Source organism: Oryx dammah, unplaced genomic scaffold (genome assembly GCF_014754425.2).
Source record: "Oryx dammah isolate SB20612 unplaced genomic scaffold, SCBI_Odam_1.1 HiC_scaffold_5, whole genome shotgun sequence".
NCBI lineage: Eukaryota > Metazoa > Chordata > Mammalia > Artiodactyla > Bovidae > Oryx > Oryx dammah.
In genome coordinates this window covers 63534183-63553690 of record NW_024070189.1, presented here as the reverse complement: position 1 = coordinate 63553690, position 19508 = coordinate 63534183, and the positions used below count along the sequence as shown (strand labels likewise).

Genomic DNA, 19508 nt, shown 5'->3' with positions numbered 1-19508 from the left:
AGAAGCCCAGAAGGTCTTGGGGGCATATGATCAAAGGAGGCAGTAGGAGGCATCAGAGAAACTTGACTCCTGAGGAAGAGAATGTAGAATAAGAAGGTGAGGCCAAAGTGTGTATCCTGAGAACATAAATCAGTGTTGCTTAAAGCTTTGCTGTTGACGATTTTAAGTGGAGAGACTGAGTAGATAAGATGTTATTTCCCTGTTCAGTATTCTGCTTGCCTGCAAGAGTATTTTTCTACGAGAAATAGTTGAAAACATTTGTTCCAGAATACTTAGGATGTTGGAGGTGGTGAGGTGTTTACCTCCTTTTATGGTCCAAGAAATAAAGTTTCCAGGAATTTGACCAATTTGGCTAACTAACCATTTAATTCAACACAGGACTACCCAGAAGCCTATATATTGATTTGCCTTGGAAGTCAAAGGAGCTAGGAGTAGGAGAATGAGAAGAATATATTCATCCCAAGAATTGAACAGAGGAATAGTGCCTGTTGCTCTTGAACCTAAAACATTTCTACCCCAAGACTCATCCCTTACACTCTTTAGGTGGTTCATATGTGTACATTCTGGGTCCCCAGTTAGCCAGTGTGGGGCATGGATAACCTCTGCACCTCCTGTTTCTTGTGTTATAGCCCCAAACCCATCAGAATCTTTCCTTGTCCTTCCTAGTGTCTCCAGTGCTGTGCCCTGGCTGTGCACTCTTGCTCTTAGAAGCCCAGAGGGTTTTGCTTTCCCCTCTTCTATGACCCTTGACCTATTCTAACACATTATTAAGGGCAGATGAGGGTACTTCCTGAAGAAGGAAAGCTCTTGTCTGGCCTGTTTCTGCTGTCTTCTAGTTTTATCCCAGAGCTTCACAATTGCAGGGTGCTCTTGACTCTACTCCCTGGAGAAAGGAACGGCAACCTGCTCCAGTATTCTTGCCTGGAGAATCCCATGGACAGAGGAGAGCCTGGTGGGCTGCAGTCCATGAGGTCACAAAGAATCAGACACGACTGAGCGAGTTTCACTCATTCACTCATGACTCTTCTGCTGAACAGAGGTGCTTGGTCTCCTTGGGAAGAGAGGGTCTGTGGTTAAAACAGTGGGGAGTTCTCCCCTACAGGGGCCTGCTGGCTAGTAACATACTGGGCTGTGAAGAGTGACCTCATAAAGCAAGGATTCCCTCTGTGGACCCTTCTCTGTGGCCTTGTGGAATATAGATACAAGGAGATTCCTAAGCAGAGATTTTCTGTTGGATGGTTAAAGCAAGGAATAAAAATTGAAAATTTGGAAAATGTCTCAGCACTTTTATCACCAGGACCACGCAAGAATCCTTTCTAACTCACTGTTCGAGAATGCGTCACATATGTTCTATGAGAAATTATGGAAATTTCAGTAAATATTCTTTATTTCTCTTGCTTAACAAGTATGCAGATGGCAGTGTTGGGGCCTCTTAGCCTCTTCTCATAGGCACTTTTCCACTTCCCAAACTGAGGGATTCATCCTGGATAATCTGATTTCTCTGATTGGTGAGGTTGCTGAAGTCTCAGCCAAACAATTTTCTGAGCTTTACTGTCACAGTTGGCTGGTTAATCAGATATTCAGTCACACTCTTATTTGACCTGTAGACCAAATGACTAGTTTGTTCCATCTTTTCCTTTTTTGTTCAATACTGTGTTAGATAATTTGAAGGCTTTTTTTTTTTTTTTGGTAATAGACATGATCTCAAATCAGATAATGGAAATTATATATTTTATTTTTATAGGTTATAGAAGTATATACATTCTATATATTTTTTTTACTGTGTGAAACTGTTCATTTCTTACATGAGAAAAATTGAACAACACAATATAAACAGGAAAAAAGAATTATCTATAACTTTACCATCAACAGGCAGACACTGGCAACATTTTGGCATATTTCATGTTGAATTTTTTTTCTACCTGCTTTGCACAGTTGAGATAATTTTAAGTAGAGAATTTTTATATTGTGTTGTTTCTATGTTTTGCTATCCAGTGGGTCATAAGCATTTTTCTTAAATCATGAAAAATATGTAGACATGTTGTGATATCTGTGCAATATTCCATTAGCTGGATGTGCCATAGTTTACTCAACCTGTCTTCTTTTGGTTAGACTTTTAAATTGTATCTAAGTTCTTATTACAGCAAATAATGGTGAGATAATCACATTAGGCTAAAGTCACTGTTTGCATTTCCAATTGTATTCTCTTGGGGTAGATTCCTTGGGTCTGAGGGTATGAACACAACTAATGTTTTCAGAAAAATTGGTCAGTTTACATCCCCCTGGAAGTTTATGAAAATGTTCCATCATATTGTGCTCTTGCCAGCATTAAATATTATCAAGTTTAAGTCTTCACTAATTTCATAAGCAAAATTAGTGGTTTTACTTAATTTGCACCTGCTCGATTAGTAGTGCCACTGAACATTCTAGGGAGGGGGACTTCATTACCATTGTTGTTCGTTCATGAATTGATTATGTGTTTGCCCCTTTTTTCTTAGAGTGGTCAGTTTTTTAAATCATTCATTTGTAAGTGCTTGTATGGTTGATTATTTGATAAGCAGTTTTCCCTACTAGACTGACTGTTATATAGTTTTACTTCACCTTATATCTCAAGGGCCTACTGTATTGCCTGGCATATAGTAATCATTCAATAAAAACTTGTTGAGTGAATAAATGAGTGAGTTGAATAGTAGTTACTGAAAATTTTGAGCCACCATAGCTCAGTTGGGAAAGAATCCACCTGCAATGCAGAAGACCCCAGTTCGATTCCTGGGTCAGGAAAATCCCCTGGAGAAGGGATAGGCTATCCACCCCAATATTTTTGGGCTTCCCTGGTGGCTCAGCTGGTAAAGAATCCACCTGCAATGCGGGAGACCTGGGTTTGATCCCTGGGTTGGGAAGATACCCTGGAGAAGGGAAAGGCTACCTGCTCCAGTATTCTGGCCTGGAGAATTCCATGGACTGTATAGTCCATGGGGTTGCAAAGAGTTGGACACAACTGAGCAACTTTCGCTTTCACTGAAAATTTGTTGAATGAGTAAAGGAAGATTATGCTTTGTTTGAGGAGTGGTAATCATTTTTTTCCCATAAGTCTAGAGAGAATGAACTGAGTTAACTGAGTGGGGACAGACCCTCCCATTGATTGTCATACATATTTCAGTGGTCATCTAGTCAGCATTTCATTGCAAATCTAAAGTATATATATATAGTTTAGATTGATAGTCACAGAAGGGGGAAAGCAGACCCTAGTTCCTAAAAAAGTGTGCATCGTTTGGGGATCTAGCTCTGTTGTAAGATAATCACACCTCTTATTCAACTTTTTGACAGGAGGAAAGATACTCAGTTTCAGGCATTTGTGAAGAAAGTCATAATGAGTCATCTCTTTAAGATAATTATGATTAGCACCATCTCAATGAATGCCTTTTTTATGGTCTTGTGGACTGATTATAAAACAAGATACAACTTGTTCAGACTTTTTGAGGTAAGCAGACAAAATGGGTCCATTTCCTTCTGTTTTTCTTTCTGAAACTATTCTAAGATTCTTAAGACATTTTGTTCAAAAAGTTTTCTATAGAAAAATTCTAAGGACTATTAAAATATACCTTAAAATCTGAGAAGATGGTGACAGCAGTAGTAGCAGCATTTACATCAAAACTAGTTAACAAGAGGGACCTCCCTCACTATCCAGTGTGTTAAGACTGCACACTTCCTGTGCAAGGAATGTGGTTTCGATCCCTGGTCAAGGAACTAAGATCCCACGTGGTACGCAATGTGACCAAAAAACCAAAACAAAAACAACAGCAACAACAAAAACTAGTTGCAAGAGATCCTTACCAAGAACCACACTGCCTAGTATTGGCATCTGTAGCAGAGGAAGCAGAGGGAAGTCAATAAGTATTGAATAGAAGTTGATATCAGAGAGTGTGTTGCCTAATCTATTACTTGTGGGGTAACACAAGAGGTTCCTGCTATTGATGAAGGGGCTAGAATGGTTCAGACCCTGTAGCTTTTAAAACTGACTGTCCAAGGCTACTTTCAAGGTTAGAGTTCTATACTTATGGGAAATGTTGGAAGTGGAGTGAAAATTGAGTAGGTAAAAGACCCAGAGAAAGGAAGAGAGATTCAGATAAAATTGGAGAATGGAAACAGCACCAGGAAACCTCAAAAATCAAGCTACCATGTGTTAAATCAAGAATAGATATTTTAAGTTAAAATCACACTTTCTCCTAAAAGTTCAGGAAAATTAATTTCATATAAAAAAGTATAATAGAAAAATATTGTGGTAAAATCCCATATACAATTATAAGAACAAAAGAACAAAATGGAGAATAATATCACTACAGATAATGAAAGCCCACAACAAAAACATGTTCACAAAACAGATAAAACCTGTACTATTTCAGAACAAGGTAAATTTTTACAAAAGTGATATTAGGAAAGAAAAGAGTGAAGTGATAGAACTCAGAAAAGAATTAGAAATAAAATCATTTAAAAAATAAAGACCAAATTAGACTAAGAGCAATTAAATACAGCAGATAAGGACTTAGACATATAGGATTAAATGGGAGAAATATTTTTTTTTTTTTTAAATAAAAAAATCAATTTTAAATTAAAAATCAGTAATAAATGAAGAGATTAGAAAGAATTCAAGAGAAAATGATGAACATTGAAGATTGGGGAAAAACGATCCCACTTAAGGATAATAGGAATCTCTGAATGTGAAATAGAACAAAGTAATGAAACAGAATAAACACTCAAATGTAAAAATCTAAGAAAAGTTATCTGAAATAAAAGAATTGAAACTATATATTGAAAGAGCACTCATTGTATATTGAGAATATGGACTTAACAAACACCAGAACATATTCTAGTAAAAGAATATGAAGGAATCCCTTTGGCTTCCCTGGTAGCTCAGCTAGTAAAGAATATGCCTGCAAATGCTGGAGACTCCAGTTCGATTCCTCGGTTGGGAAGATCCCCTGGAGAAGGGATAGGCTATCCACTTCAGTATTCTTGGGCTTCCCTGGTGGCTCAGCTGGTGAAGACTCTGCCTGCAATGCAAGAGACCTGGATTGGATCCCTGGGTTGGGAAGATCCCCTGGAGAAGGGAACAGCTACCCACTCCAGTATTCTGGCCTGGAGAATTCCATGGACTGTCCATGGGGTCACAAAGAGTCGGACATGACTGAGCAGCTTTCACTTTCACTTTGAAGGAAGGAGGTGTGGGGGAAATTGTTAGCATGTTAGCTAAGAGGCTTATAAGGAAAAGAAAATTATTATTAAACTCTGCTATGGTAATGCTTTATGCTGAACGGAAATGGGGCTTCCCCAGTGGCTCAGTGGTAAAGAATCTGCCTGGCCATGCAGGAGACATGGATCCGACCCCTGGTCTGAGAAGAACCTGGATGCTGTGGGGTAACTAAGCCCGTGCACGTGTTCTAGAGCCCAGGAATCACAGTTACTGAGCCCACGCTCCTCAACTACTGAAGCCCTCCTGGGGCTCCTCAACAAGAGAGGCCACCGCACTGAGAAACCTGCACTGTTGTGAAGAGTAGTGCCTGCTCTCCACTGCTAGAGAAAGCCTGCACAGCAATGAACACCCCGCACAGCCAAAAATAAAGAAAAAGGGGCAAAACATTTAAGACACTTCAGGAAAGAAAATGTGAGCCAAGAGTCCTAGACCCAGCAGAAGTGACTTTCAAGCTTAAAGGGCATAGGCAAACTGTCATCAGCATGAAAAAACCTTGACTAATACTGCTCCCACGAGCCCTTTCTTAGGAATCTATCTAATAAGGAATAAGTTTCAGCCAACTAAAATTATTAAAGAAGTATCAACATTGGAAAGGCAATGAACAGTAAAATATGTTTTTATTTATAGAACTAATCATAATTATGGGTTAACAAGGAGAGAATATGTTACAAATGAATATATACTCTGACAAGATATAGTATTGATTAAAATGGGGAAGAATGGGAGAGTCAATGCAAAATTTTAAACCATTTGTCAGAGATCAACTTTCTGGTGATGCTCTTAGTATTACTCTGAGACTGTTGTGTGTGTAACACAGGATAAAGCAGATGAGTAATTATCAGACAGTTTAATTCTGTTATCCTCAGTATTCTTGAGAACCAGGTTACTCATGGAAGAAAGGAAATATGATTATAATATAGACAATGTAAAACCCTGTAGTTTTGCATTTAAATTGGAAATATCAATATAAATTCCTAAGATGTTTTATCATTATCCATTGAAAAACCTAGAACACTGACCAACTTAACAATTATGCATCCTTAGTGCCCATAATGTGGTGTTGAAATACTGTTTATCACTAGAAGGAGCTAGGGATTCTTTGAGACATGGTTGATTGCAGGTTTAGGCCTGAAACTATACCAAATGAGCTCAGAATATCTTGTACACTTAGCAAGGAAGCTATCAAAGATTACTGTGAGTAAAAGTCACTCAGTTGTGTCTGACTCTGCAACCCCATGGACTGTACAGTTCATGGAATTCTCCAGGCTAGAATACTGGAGTGGGTAGCCTTTCCCTTCTCCAGGGAATCTTCCCAGCCCAGCGATCGAACCCAGGTCTCCTGCATTGCAGGCAGATTCTTTACCAGCTGAGCCACAAGGTAAGCCCAAGAATGCTGGAGTGGATAGCCTATCCCTTCTCCAGGAGATCTTTCTGACCCAGGAATCAAACTGGGGTCTCCTGCATTGCAGGTGGATTCTTTACCAACTGAGCTATCAGGGAAGCCCAGAGATTACTGGGGTCATATCAAAAGGACTCAGGAGACAACTTGATGAGACTCCTGCTGGCCAAAGATGGGACTCTTTGAGCTTCAATAAGGATAATAATTACAGTGGATTTTTAAACTCACCAAATAATCTGTAAGTTTATAATGATACAAAAAATGCTGACGGGTCACTTTTGGAAGGTGATACCTGGTGGTTCAGCGGTAAAGGATTCACCTGCAGTACAGGAGACATAAGAGATGCAGGTTCGATCCATGGGTCAGGAAGATTCCTGAGGGCATGGCAACCTACTCCAGTATTATTGCCTGGGAAGTCCCATGGACAGAGGAGCCTTTCCACGGGGTCGCAAAGAGTTGGACATGACTGAAGTGACTGAGAACAGCAGCACAGGGAACTAATACTTTATGTCAAAAACTGTTAAATTAGGGGAAGGAATCAAGCTTTACTGACCTTTCTTATGTGAATTGTATTATTGCATAACAACATAGTAGATAAGGGAAACATCTCTTTATAGAAATGTCCCAGTTAATAAAAATAAATGATAGAATTAAAATATCAGTTTTTCAACCACGAGTGAATTACAGGATTTAGGCATTTTGAGCATTAGTGATTGCTTCCCTCATAAAAAGAGAGACAGCCAGACATTTTTTTGCCTCCTATAAAAGAAGAGAACCTGTCATCTTACCAAAAAGATCAAACCTGGGACTTCTTTGGTGACCCAGTGGCTAAGCCTCTGCACTCCCAGTGCAAGAGACATGGGCTTGATCCCTGGTCAGGGAACTAAATCCCACCTGCTGTAACTAAAGACCCTGCATGCCACAACGAGGATCAAAGATCCCACATGCTGCAACTAAGACCTGGCACAGCCAGATAAATAAATAATAGAAATAAACATTGAAAGATCAGATCTGAATCTGATCAAGTCGTTTCAGCTAGCATCCTATTTCTAGGAAATAGAGGACAGAAGAATATAAGTGTGCAGTCAGCACAATTCCAGATGATGAAATTCTACAAGTCAAGTTGCCTGGTTTCTTCAACAAATAAACTTTAAGGAAAGGAAGAAAAAAATGAATAGGAGACTTAAAAGGCATATCAAATTTTGAAAAAGCTTTTAATAAAAAAAAGTATTCTGGGAATGCACACATGAGTTTCTATCTATGGAGAAATGCAGGAAAGTGATCACTATAAATACAGGGACAATGGTTAATTTGGGGGAGAGGGAGGGAGTTGTGGTTGGAATGGAGCATATGGAGAGGCTTCTGGGATAGTTGGCAAGGTTCTAACTCTTGACTTAGGTGGTAGTTACAGGGGTGTTAGCTTTGGAACAATCCATTAGGCTATGTATTTGTGTGGTTCTATATGTATATTTTATTCTACAATAAAAAAAGATTAAAGAGGTACTTTTATCTTCATTTATGGTCAATAGCAAATTTCATTCTTGGTGATGAAAAGGTTTAACATCAACATAATGTGGTGTCAGAGGTGGTGGAGGTGATGGAATATCCTAATCAGGGTCTTAAATGTGCAGTGTCCACTTGGCACAACTTCTGTGAAAGTGTTGGTATGGCAGTACATTCCACATCAGCATCCCACAGAGTTTGGTCACGGATTGTAGAGCATTATGTTAAGTATAGGGCTTGGGTAAGGATCGGGGAAGAGATGAGTTGAGGGATCTGAATCCTCTGATTGTTCTCCAGAAGCCATAATGATTATTAAACATGCTTCGGTAGTGATCTTTGTTTGTAAGCCTAAGGGAGTCCTGTGCTGTGGAAAGGATGCAGACTTACACAGATTTGGGTTCAAGCCCTAGCTTTACTACTGTCTCACTAGATGTGAGAATTTGGGCAAGTTGGTTAACCTCTATGTGGTTCAGCTACATTTGTAAAATAGTATTAACACACACCTTCCAGGGTGGCTATTGAGATCACTGGAAATAATATGTATGAAAGCCCCTGGTTATCTATAAAACTGAGAAATTATTAACAGTCTTAGGGATCCCAGTGAAGAGATGAGGAAAGCACGGAGAAGGCCCTGATCTGTCACCTCGAACTAATCTTGAGATTCTGTGGAAGCAGCAAATAAATGTTAAGGCAGGGTTGTAAACTTCTGAGGCATTAAATACATGCCCCAACATACAGAGCCCCTTGGCAAGGCTGGGAGATTTCAGGATTAGGGATTTCAGGAATTTAAGGAATACTCTGTTCATTTATTAGTTATCATTAAGATAACTGAGCAGAGAATTTGGTGGCCATACATGACAAAGGCATGTAGAATTAGTGCAGGAAAGTCTCTGAAAAAAAAAAAAAACAAAACAGCAACAACAACAAAGCCCTAGGAAGAGGGGGAATACCTGATTTCCACAGTTTCCAATATTATATGGTTAAAAATGTTCAGTTTCCAACCAAAAAAAGAAAATTGTGATACATGCAGAGAACAAGAATGTATGGTCTCTACAGAAGAAAAAAAGTAAACAATAGAAACTCACCCCAAGGAAGCCCATCTGTTGGACTTACTAGACAAAGATTTTAATTGGCTGCTATGTTCAAAGAGCTAGGAAAAAAACCCACATCTAAAGAACTAAATGAAAGTATGAGAGCGGTGTCTCACCAAAAAGAGAATATGAGTAAAGAGAAATTATTAAAAAGAACCAAATAGAAATCCTATAGTTGAAAAGTACAATAATCGAAATGAAAATTCCCTGGAGGAATTCAACAGTAAGTTTGAGGTAGTGAAAGAAAGAACTAAAGAGCAGAAAAACAGGTCAACTGAGATTTCCAGTATGAGGAACAGAAAGCAAAATGAATGGACAAAATTGAGCAGAAACCCATGGTCACTATCAGACATACAGACATGCGTGCAGTGGGTGTCACGGGAGGAGAGGAGAGAAAGGACAGAACATGTGAAGACATAATGGCCCCAAACTCCCCACATTTCATGAAAAACAATCTGAACATCAAAGACAATCAACAAACTCCAATGGGATAAACTCAGAGATCCACCTAGACACATTGTAAACAAATTATTGAAAGACAAGGACAAAGGGAGAATTTGAGACCATCATGGAGGAGTGATTCATTGCATACAAAGTATCCTCAATAAAATGAGTAGTTGACTTTTCACCCACAACTACAGTTGCCAGAACACAAAGGATGTCACATTCAGAGTGCTGTAAAAAAGACTGTCAAACTAGAATTCAAAATCTAGCAAAAACTGTTCTTCAAAAATGTAGACACGTGATGCCAGCGAAAAGGCAGAGTAGGTAGCTTCAAAAATCCATCTGTTCACAGAAACAATTAAAAAGGAGGCAAAACTGTCAGAACTCTGGAAAATAGCCAAAGGTTTACAGAAACTGAGTGAACATTGAGTCCAGAAGAAGTTAAGTGAAGTGAAGTCGCTCAGTCGTCCGAGACTTTGCGACCCCGTGGACTGTAGCCCACCAGGCTCCTCTGTCCATGGGATTCTCCAGGCAAGAGTACTGGAATGGGTTGCCATTTCCTTCTCCAGGGGATCTCCCCAACCCAGGGACTGAACCCGGGTCTCCCGCATTGCAGGCAGATGCTTTATCCTCTGAGCCACCAGGGAAGATAAATAGAAAGTCAAGAAAGGGGAACTTTAAACAGGTAGTAGGAAAACTTTGCAGCATTTTTACTTGCCTTTGGCCCTATCCCTCTTCATCAAGGTGATGATCCTGAAGATGGCAGCCAGTGTTCCCAGAGTGGGACCTTGGCCCCTGGGTCTAGAAAGAACAGAGAAGACTTTTGTTCATAAAGAATTGTGTTTGTCTATTTTGGCCTATCAGAGGGCTCCCTGAAGGACTGGTCCTAAGCTATTTTCTTTGTTTTGCTAAACCTGGAATTTTTTTAGGGCAGAAAGTGGCTATGCATTGGGCATTTCTCAAAACCATTAAGAAGCAAGTGACTGATCCACTGCTCCCTGGAGCTAAAATATAGCACTTGAAGCAAACACTAGGTATGTTGAAAGCCTGAGAGGAAAATCCAGGGAGAGAGATGCTTTGGAAAAAGAGAGCATTGTCTGCCATACATGTCCAGGGCAGGACACATGCTTAGGAAAGACCTGAGAAGATACCAAGCTTGCACTGTAACTGAGCTTTGGGCTCAGCACAAGCTCAAAATTAACACTCAGTTTCAGTTTTAAGTGGGCTGGCTCAACATGGAAGGAGTTCCTCAACAAAGAGGCCATTTGCAAAGATGAGAGTTTTTCTTCTCCCTCTTTCTCTTAGTCCTTTTCTCTTCCTTCTTTCATTCCTTCCTTTCTCTTTCTTGCCTTCTCTCTTTTTTCTTCCCTTTTTTCCCTGAGTCATCTAAGAAAACCTCTGTTTAAATACTAATTGACCAGAAACTAAAGAAAAGGAGACTTCAGAAGTCATGCATTACAAAGAATATGGTCTTTACAAAAGTCACTAAACAGACAGCTACTATCCACGGAAAGCAACAAACCCAACAATCAGGAGAGAAAAGAACTTGATTTCCAGAGTTACCACATTGTAAATTTTTAAACGTCCAGTTTTCAAAAAGATATTCTCTTACACAGGAGGAGTAAACAGAAGCTGTCCCTGAGGACACACCACACAAAGATTTTAAGTCAACTTTGTAAAATATGCTCAGAGAGCTAAAGGAATTCACAGGCAAAAAGCGGAATGTAACTAGGAGGACAATGTTTCAGCAAATAGAATATGTCGATAAGGAGAAATTATAAAAAGGAATGAAACACAAATTTTGGAACTGTAAAGTATAATAATTAAAAAATTCACTAGAAAGATCAAGGGCAGATTTGAGCAGCCAAAAGAAATAATCAGTGAACTTGAAGTCAAATCAGCTGGCCTTAGTTAGCCTAAGGAACAGAAAGAGAAAAGAATGATGAAAAATGAACAGTCTTAAGAGACCTGTGGGACACCATAAAGCATATCAGCATTCACACAGTAGGAGTTCCAGAAGGAGAGGAGAGAAAGAGGAAGAAGGAATAGTTTATGAAATAATGGCCCCAAAGTTTACAAATTTGATAAAGAATATATCAAGAATCTTAGTGAACTCTGAGGAGAAACAAAGAGATCCACACTGAGACACATTGTAATCAACTATCAAAAGTCAAAGACAAAGAGAAATCTGAAAGCAGCAAGACAGAAGCACCTTGTTGCATACAAGGAGTCCTCAATAAGATTAGCAAATGATTTCTCCTCAGAAACTGGGAGGAGAGAAGGCAGTGAAATGACATGTTTAAAGTACTGAAAGAAGAATATTGTCAACCAATAATTCTATATCCAGCAAAACTATCCTCCAAAAAAAAAAAAAAATGAAGAAGAAATTAAGATTTTTCCAGGTAAACAAAACCTGAGAGAATTTGCTTCTGGTAGACCTGTTCTACAAGAATTGCTAAAGATAGTCCTTTAGGTGAAAATGAAATTAGACAGAAACTTAACACATTATTGACCAGGGGATTTTTGCAGAAACATAAAGTCCGTCTAGTCAAGGCTATGGTTTTTCCAGTAGTCATGTATGGATATGAGAGTTAGACTGTAAAGAAGGCTGAGTGCCGAAGAATTGATGCTTTTGAACTGTGGTGTTGGAGAAGACTCTTGAGAGTCCCTTGGACTGCAAGGAGATCCAACCAGTCCATTCTGAAGGAGATCAGCCCTGGGATTTCTTTGGAAGGAATGCTAAAGCTGAAGCTCCAGTACTTTGGCCACCTCATGCGAAGAGTTGACTCATTGGAAAAGACTTTGATGCTGGGAGGGATTGAGGGCAGGAGAAGAAGGGGACAACCGAGGATGAGATGGCTGGATGGCATCACGGACTCGATGGACGTGAGTCTGAGTGAACTCCGGGAGTTGGTGATGGACAGGGAGGCCTGGCGTGCTGCGATTCATGGGGTCACAAAGAGTCGGACACGACTGAGCGACTGAACTGAACTGAACTGAATGCCTATGGTGTTAATATGTCTCTGGTCAATAATGTGTTAAGCCATATGATGAAATAAAGGACAGTGATAAATGTAACTACATAGGCAAATATAAAAGCCAGTATTGTATTTTGGGTTTGAAAAAGGACTCCCTTCTTTTTCTATATGGTCCAAAATAATTATAGATAGATAATGGGCATGCACTATATTTAGGTGTGTCTTGTCATGAAGTGGGGGAGGGATGGAATTTATAGGAACAAAATTGTTAATGTACTATTGAAGCTAAGGTTGTATTAATTAAAGATGGATTGTTGGGACTTCCCTGGTGGTCCAGTGGCTAAGACTCCATGCTCCCAATGCAGAGGACCTGGGTTCTATTCCTGCTTAGAAAACTAGATCCTACATGCTGCAACTAAGAGTTGGCATGCCAAAACTAAAAAATTCTGCATGCTGCAGCAAAGATAGAAGATTAAGACCTGGTGCAGCCAAATGAATGAATGAATAAATAAGTGGATTGTTTTAAATTTAAGAGGTCAATTGTAATCTCGAGGGTAACCACCAAAAAACTAACTTTAAAAATGCAGAGAAAGAAGCGAGAAAAGAACCAAAATGATACACTACAAAAAAATCAAACACCAGAGAGAGCAGTAGTGGAGGAACTGAAGGACAAAAAAGATGTGACTTATGTAAAACAAATAGCAAAATGGAGAAATATTTTATTTCTTATCAGTAATTAGTTTAAATAAGTGAAGCTCTCCAATTAAGATAGAATTGATTCTAAAAATAAAAAATCCAAATATATGCTGTCGCTTGAGATTCAAAGATACAAATAGATTGAAAATGAAAAATGAAAGAAGTTACTCCATGCAAATAGAAACCAAAGGAGAGTTAGATTGGATATACTCATATCACACACAAAAAAAACATTAAAGAAAGCTGTTACAAGAGACAAAGGGGAATATTATATATTGACAATAGAGTCAGTTCATCAAGAAGATATAATCGTTTTCTCAAGTACATATGAAGCATTTACCAGGATAGACCACATATTAGGCAACAAAACAAGTCTCAATAAATTAAAAAATATTGGAATCATATACATTATCTTTCCTGACAGTTATGGAATGAAACTAAAAATCAACAAAAGCAGGAAAACTGAAAAATCTCCAAATATATGAAAATTAAACCACAAACTATTAAATAATAGGTCAAAGAAGAAATTACAAAGGCCTTTAGAAAATACTTTTAAGACAAATGAACATGAAAATAAAGCATAATGAAACTTATAGATTGCAATAGAAGCAGTACTCAGCAATATTTATACCTGTAAATGTTTGCATTATAACAAAAGAAAGATCTCAAATTAATAACCTAATTTTACACCCTAAGGAACTGGAAAAAGAACAAACTAAACTCAAAGCTAGCTGGAGAAAAGAAGTGAAAAAGATTAGAATGGACTTCCCTGGTGGCTCAGTGGTAAACAGTTCACCTGCCAGTGCAGGAGACATGGGTTTGATCCCTGATCTGGGAAGATCCCACATGCCGATGGACAACTAAGCCCACTGAGCCTGTGCTTGGGAGCTGCAGCTACTGAGCCCATGCTCCACAACTTCTGAAGCCTGCATGCCCTAGAGCCTGTGCTTTGCAACAAGAGAAGCCAGTGCAATGAGCAACCCACACACTGCAACTAGAGAGTAGCCGCCACAACTGGAGAAAAGCCCGCACAGCAACAAAGACCCAGCGTAGCCACACACACACAAGAAAAGACTGGCAAGACTCAAGTCCAGGGAGGCCACGTGAATTCTTTAATAATAATAAGATTAGAGTGTGAAACAAAATAGAAAATAGAGAGATAATAGAGAAAAGTCAATAAAATAGAAGATTAAAGTTCAGTTCTCTGAAGAGATCAACAAAACTCATAAGCTTTTAGCTAAACTGACTAAAAATAAGAAGACTCAAATTAATAATGAGAGAAATGAAAAGCTGGGATGTTACTACTGACCTTATAGAAATAAAACGTTTTATATGAGAATACTGTGAACACCAATGAATTAGATAATCTAGATGAAATGGAAAAAATCCTAGAAACATACCACCTACCAAACTGATTTAAGAAGAAATAGAAAACAGACATACTGAAACAGACCTATAAATAAAGAGGTTGAATCACTAATCAAAAGCCTCGCAGCAAAGAAATGCCCAGAACTGGATGGCTTTGCTGGTTAATTTTACTCTGCATTTAAAAAACAATGAGCACCAATCCTTCTCAGACTCTTCCAAAAGTAGGAGAAGAGGGAATATTTCTGAATTCATTCCATGAGGCCAGCATTACCCTGAGACCAAAGCCAAAGACATCACAAGAAATAAAGAGACCAACATCCCTACAAATATAGATGCATTAATCCTCAAGATATATCTGAGCCCAGAAGTGTACTTAAAAAGGTTATATGCCATGACTAAGTGGAATTTATCCCAGGAGTGCAAGGTTGGTTCAGCTCAGGAAAAGCGATGAATTTAATAAATACATCAGTAGAGTGAAGGAAACAAAATTACCTCAGTAGATAACTGAAGAAGCATTTGACAAAATTCAACACCTTTTCATGGTTAAAAAACAAACAAACTAGAAATGGAAAGAAAATTTCTTAATTTGATAATGGTTAATTATGAAGAAATCCCACACCTAACATAATACTCAATGGTAAAAGACTGAAAATCTTTCCTTTGAGATTAAGAACAAGACAAATGCCTGTTTTCACCGTTATTCAACATTGTACTGAAAGTTCTAGCCAGAGAAGTTAGGCAAGAAAAAGAACTGAAAGTTATCCAAATTGGAAAGGAAGAACCAAAATTACCTAAATTTGACTTGATCTTATATATAGAAAATTCTAAAGAATACATCCATACACAAACTCAACTTTTAGAGCTATTATATGAATTCAGTAAAGTTGCAGGATACAAGATTAACAACCAAAATTTGTTGTATTTCTGTACACTAATAGGAACATTATGAAAAGGAAATTAAGAAAATTCCATTTACAATAGCATTCAAAATAATAAAATACCTAGGAGTAAATTTAGCCAAGGAGATGAGAGATGTATAAATTGAAAATTATAAAACATTGCTAAAAGAAATTAAAACCTAAATAAAAAGTATAACAGCATCCTGTATTCATGGATTAAAAAACTTATTGAGGGGACTATCCAAAGTGAACTATAAATTCAGTTCAATTCCTATCAAAATTTCAGTGGCCTTTTAAAAAAAGAGATTGAAAACCAGATTCTTAAATCCATATGACTGTGAATAGCCAAGAAAACATTGAAAATGAAGAACAAAAGTTGGAGAACTTGCATTTTCTGACTTCAGAAACTTTCTGTGTTGGCTTATTCACTAAGTTGTGTCTGACTCTTGCAACCCCATGGACTGTAGCCCACCACGCCCCTATATCCATGGGATTTTCCAAGCAGGAATACTGGAGTAGATTGCCATTTCCCTCTCTAGGAGTTCTTCCGGACCCAGTAATAGAACTGAGTCTCCTGCGTTGCAGGAGGATTCTTTACTGAATGAGCTATGAGGGAAGCCCCTAAAAAACTTTCTACAGAGATATAATAATGAAAAGAGTGTGGTACTCACAGGACAGATACAGATCTATAGAATAGAGTTGACATTCTAGAAATAAATCCAAATACCTATGGCCAATTGACTCTTGACAAGGGTGCCACAACCTTTCAGGGGGAGAAAAATAATCTCTTCATCAAATGATGGGGGGGACAGCTTGCTATCTACATGCAAAAGCTGTGAGCTGTCATTCACGGTGCTGGTCGTCGGGTTGGAAAGAAGCAGCACAATGAAGACTGCTCTGGGCGTCATTTACCAGATAAAGAATCCTTCTGAATACATTTTCTGGAAAGATAAGCTGCTGGTTCTATTGCTGAAACAGAAATGCCATTCCCATATTTTCTGTCATGTTGAAAGCAATGAAACATTTTTATCATGATTAGCATCAAATTTATGAAATAAAATGATATGGAAATAGAAAGCATCTATTTAAGAAGAAGCTATGAGCTATGCCGTGTAGGGCCACTCAAGACGGATGGGTCATGGTAGACAGTTCTGACAAGGTCTGCTGGAGAAGGGAATGGCAAACTACTTGAGTATTCTTGCCTTGAGAACCCCAAACAGTATGGAAAGGCAAAAAGATAGGACACTGAAAGATGAACTCCCCAGGTTGGTAGGTGCCCAACACGCTACTGAAGAAGAGTGGAGAGATAACACCAGAAAGAATGAAGAGACAGAGCCAAAGTGAAAACAACACCCAGTTATGGATGTGCTGGTGATGGAAGTAAAGTCCGATGCTGTAAAGAACAATATTGCATAGGAACCTGGAATGTTCATAAATCAAGGTAAATTGGAGGTGGTGAAACAGGAGGTGGCAAGAGTGAACATCGACATTTTAGGAATCAGCAAACTATAATGGACTGGAATGGGCGAATTTAACTCAGATGACCATTATATCTACTACTGTGGGCAAGAATCCCTTAGAAGAAATGGAGTCGCCATCATAGTCAACAAAAGAGTCCAAAATGCAGTACTTGGGTGCAATCTCAAAAATGACAGAATGATCTCTGTTCATTTCTAAGGAAAACCATTCAATATCATGGTAATCCAAGTCTATGCCCCAACTGGTAATGCTGAAGAAGCTGAAGTTGAATGGTTCTGTGAAGACCTATAAGACCTTCTAGAACACCCAAAAAAAGATGTCCTTTTCATTATGGGGGACTGGAATGCAAAAGTAGGAAGTCAAGAGAGACCTGGAGTAACAGGCAAATTTGGCCTTGGAGTACAAAATGAAGCAGGGCAAAGGGTAACAGAATTTTGCCAAGAATACCAAAATCAGATTGATTATATCCTTTGCAGCCAAAGATGGAGAAGCTCTGTATAGTCAGCAAAAACAAGGCTGGGAGCTGACTGTAGCTCAGATCATGAACTTCTTGTTGCCAAATTCAGACTTAAATTGAAGAAAGAAGGGAAAACCATTAGACCATTCAGGGATGACCTAAATCAAATCCCTTAAGATTATACAGTGGAAGTGACAAATAGATTGGACGGAGGTTTGTGACATTGTACAGGAGGCAGTGATCAAGACCATCCCCAAGAAAAAGAAATGCAAAAAGGCAAAAGGGTTGTCTGAGGAGGCCTTACAAACAGGTGAGAAAAGAAGAGAATCAAAAGGGAAAGGAGAAAAGGAAAGATATACCCATCTGAAGGCAACTGTATAGGCCATGGGGTCACAAAGAGTCAGACACGACTAAGCAAACTTCACTTCAAAGAATAGCAAGGAGACATAGGAAAGCCTTCCTCAGTGATCAATGCAAAGAAATAGAGGAAGACAGTAGAGTGGGAAAGATTAAAGATCTCTTCAAGAAAATTAGTGATACCAAAGGACCATTTCATGCAAAGATGGGCCCAAAAAAGGACAGAAATGGAAGGTATGGACCTAACAGAAGCAGAAGAGGTGGCAAGAATACACAGAAGAATTATAAGAAAAAAAATTTAATGATCCAGATAACTACAGTGGTGTGATCACTCACCTAGAGCCAGACATCCTGGAATGTGAAGTCAAGTGGGCCTTAGGAAGCATCACTACAAACAAAGCTAGTGGAGGTGATGGAATTCCAGTTGAGCTATTTCAAATCCTAAAAGATGATGCTGTTAAAATGCTTCACTCAATATGAAAGCAAATTTGGAAAACTCAGCAGTGGCCACAGGACTGGAAAAGATCAGTTTTCACTCCAGTCCCAAAGAAAAGCAATGCCAAAGAATGCTCAAACTACCGCACAATTGTACTCCTCTTCAGTTCAGTTCAGTTCAGTTCAGTTGCTCAGTCGTGTCCGACTCTTTGTGACCCCATGAATCACAGCATGCCAGGCCTCCTTGTCCATCACCATCTCCTGGAGTCTACCTAAACTCATGTCCATCGAGTTGGTGATGCCATCCAGCCATCTCATCCTCTGTCGTCCCCTTCTCCTCCTGCCCACAATCCCTCCCAGCATCAGGGTCTTTTCCAATGAGTCAACTCTTCGCATGAGGTGGCCAAAGTATTGGAGTTTCAGCTTCAGCTTCAGTCCTTCCACCGAACACCCAGGACTGATCTCCTTTAGAATGGACTGGTTGGATCTCCATGCAGCCCAAGGGACTCTCAAGAGTCTTCTCCAACACCACAGTTCAAAAGCATCAATTCTTCGGCGCTCAGCTTTCTTCACAGTCCAACTCTCACATCCATACATGACCTCTGGAAAAACCATAGATCAGTGGAGAAATAACTCCAGAAAGAATGAAGGGATGGAGCCAAAGCAAAAACAATACCCACTTGTGGGTGTGACTGGTGATAGAAGCAAGGTCTGATGCTGTAAAGAGCAATATTGCATAGGAACCTGGAATGTTAGGTCCATGAATCAAGGCAAACTGGAAGTGGTCAAACAGGAGATGGCAAGAGTGAACATCGACATTCTAGGAATCAGAGAACTAAAATGGACTGGAATGGGTGAATTTAACTCAGATGACCATTATATCTACTACTGTGTACTCCTCTTTCACACTAGCAAAGTAATGGTCAAAATTCTCTAAGCCAGACTTCAGCAGTATATGAACTGTGAACTTCCAGATGTTCAAGCTGGATTTAGAAAAGGCAAAGGAACCAGAGATCAAATTGCCAACATCCACTGGATCATGGAAAAAGCAAGAGAGTTCCAGAAAAACCTCTATTTCTGCTTTATTGACTACATCAGAGCCTTTGACTGTGTGTATCACAACAAACTGTGGAAACTTCTTCAAGAAAAGG

General features: G+C 39.0%; 1 protein-coding gene across 3 annotated transcripts in view; it reads left to right on the top strand.

Annotated features, from left to right (window-relative positions):
- The window catches only part of CATSPER3 (cation channel sperm associated 3), a 33093-nt gene that overhangs the window by 1737 nt on the left and 11848 nt on the right, over positions 1-19508 (top strand). The window contains exons 1-2 of one of the 3 annotated variants that reach the window (XM_040240064.1): positions 965-1374; positions 3328-3481. In XM_040240064.1, the coding sequence (XP_040095998.1) occupies positions 1274-1374; positions 3328-3481 (255 nt within the window). In that variant the 5' untranslated portion in view covers positions 965-1273. Of the gene's footprint in view, positions 1-964; positions 1375-3049; positions 3482-19508 lie in introns of those variants that run through there. The other 2 variants (XM_040240062.1, XM_040240063.1) reach the window with 2 other exon arrangements.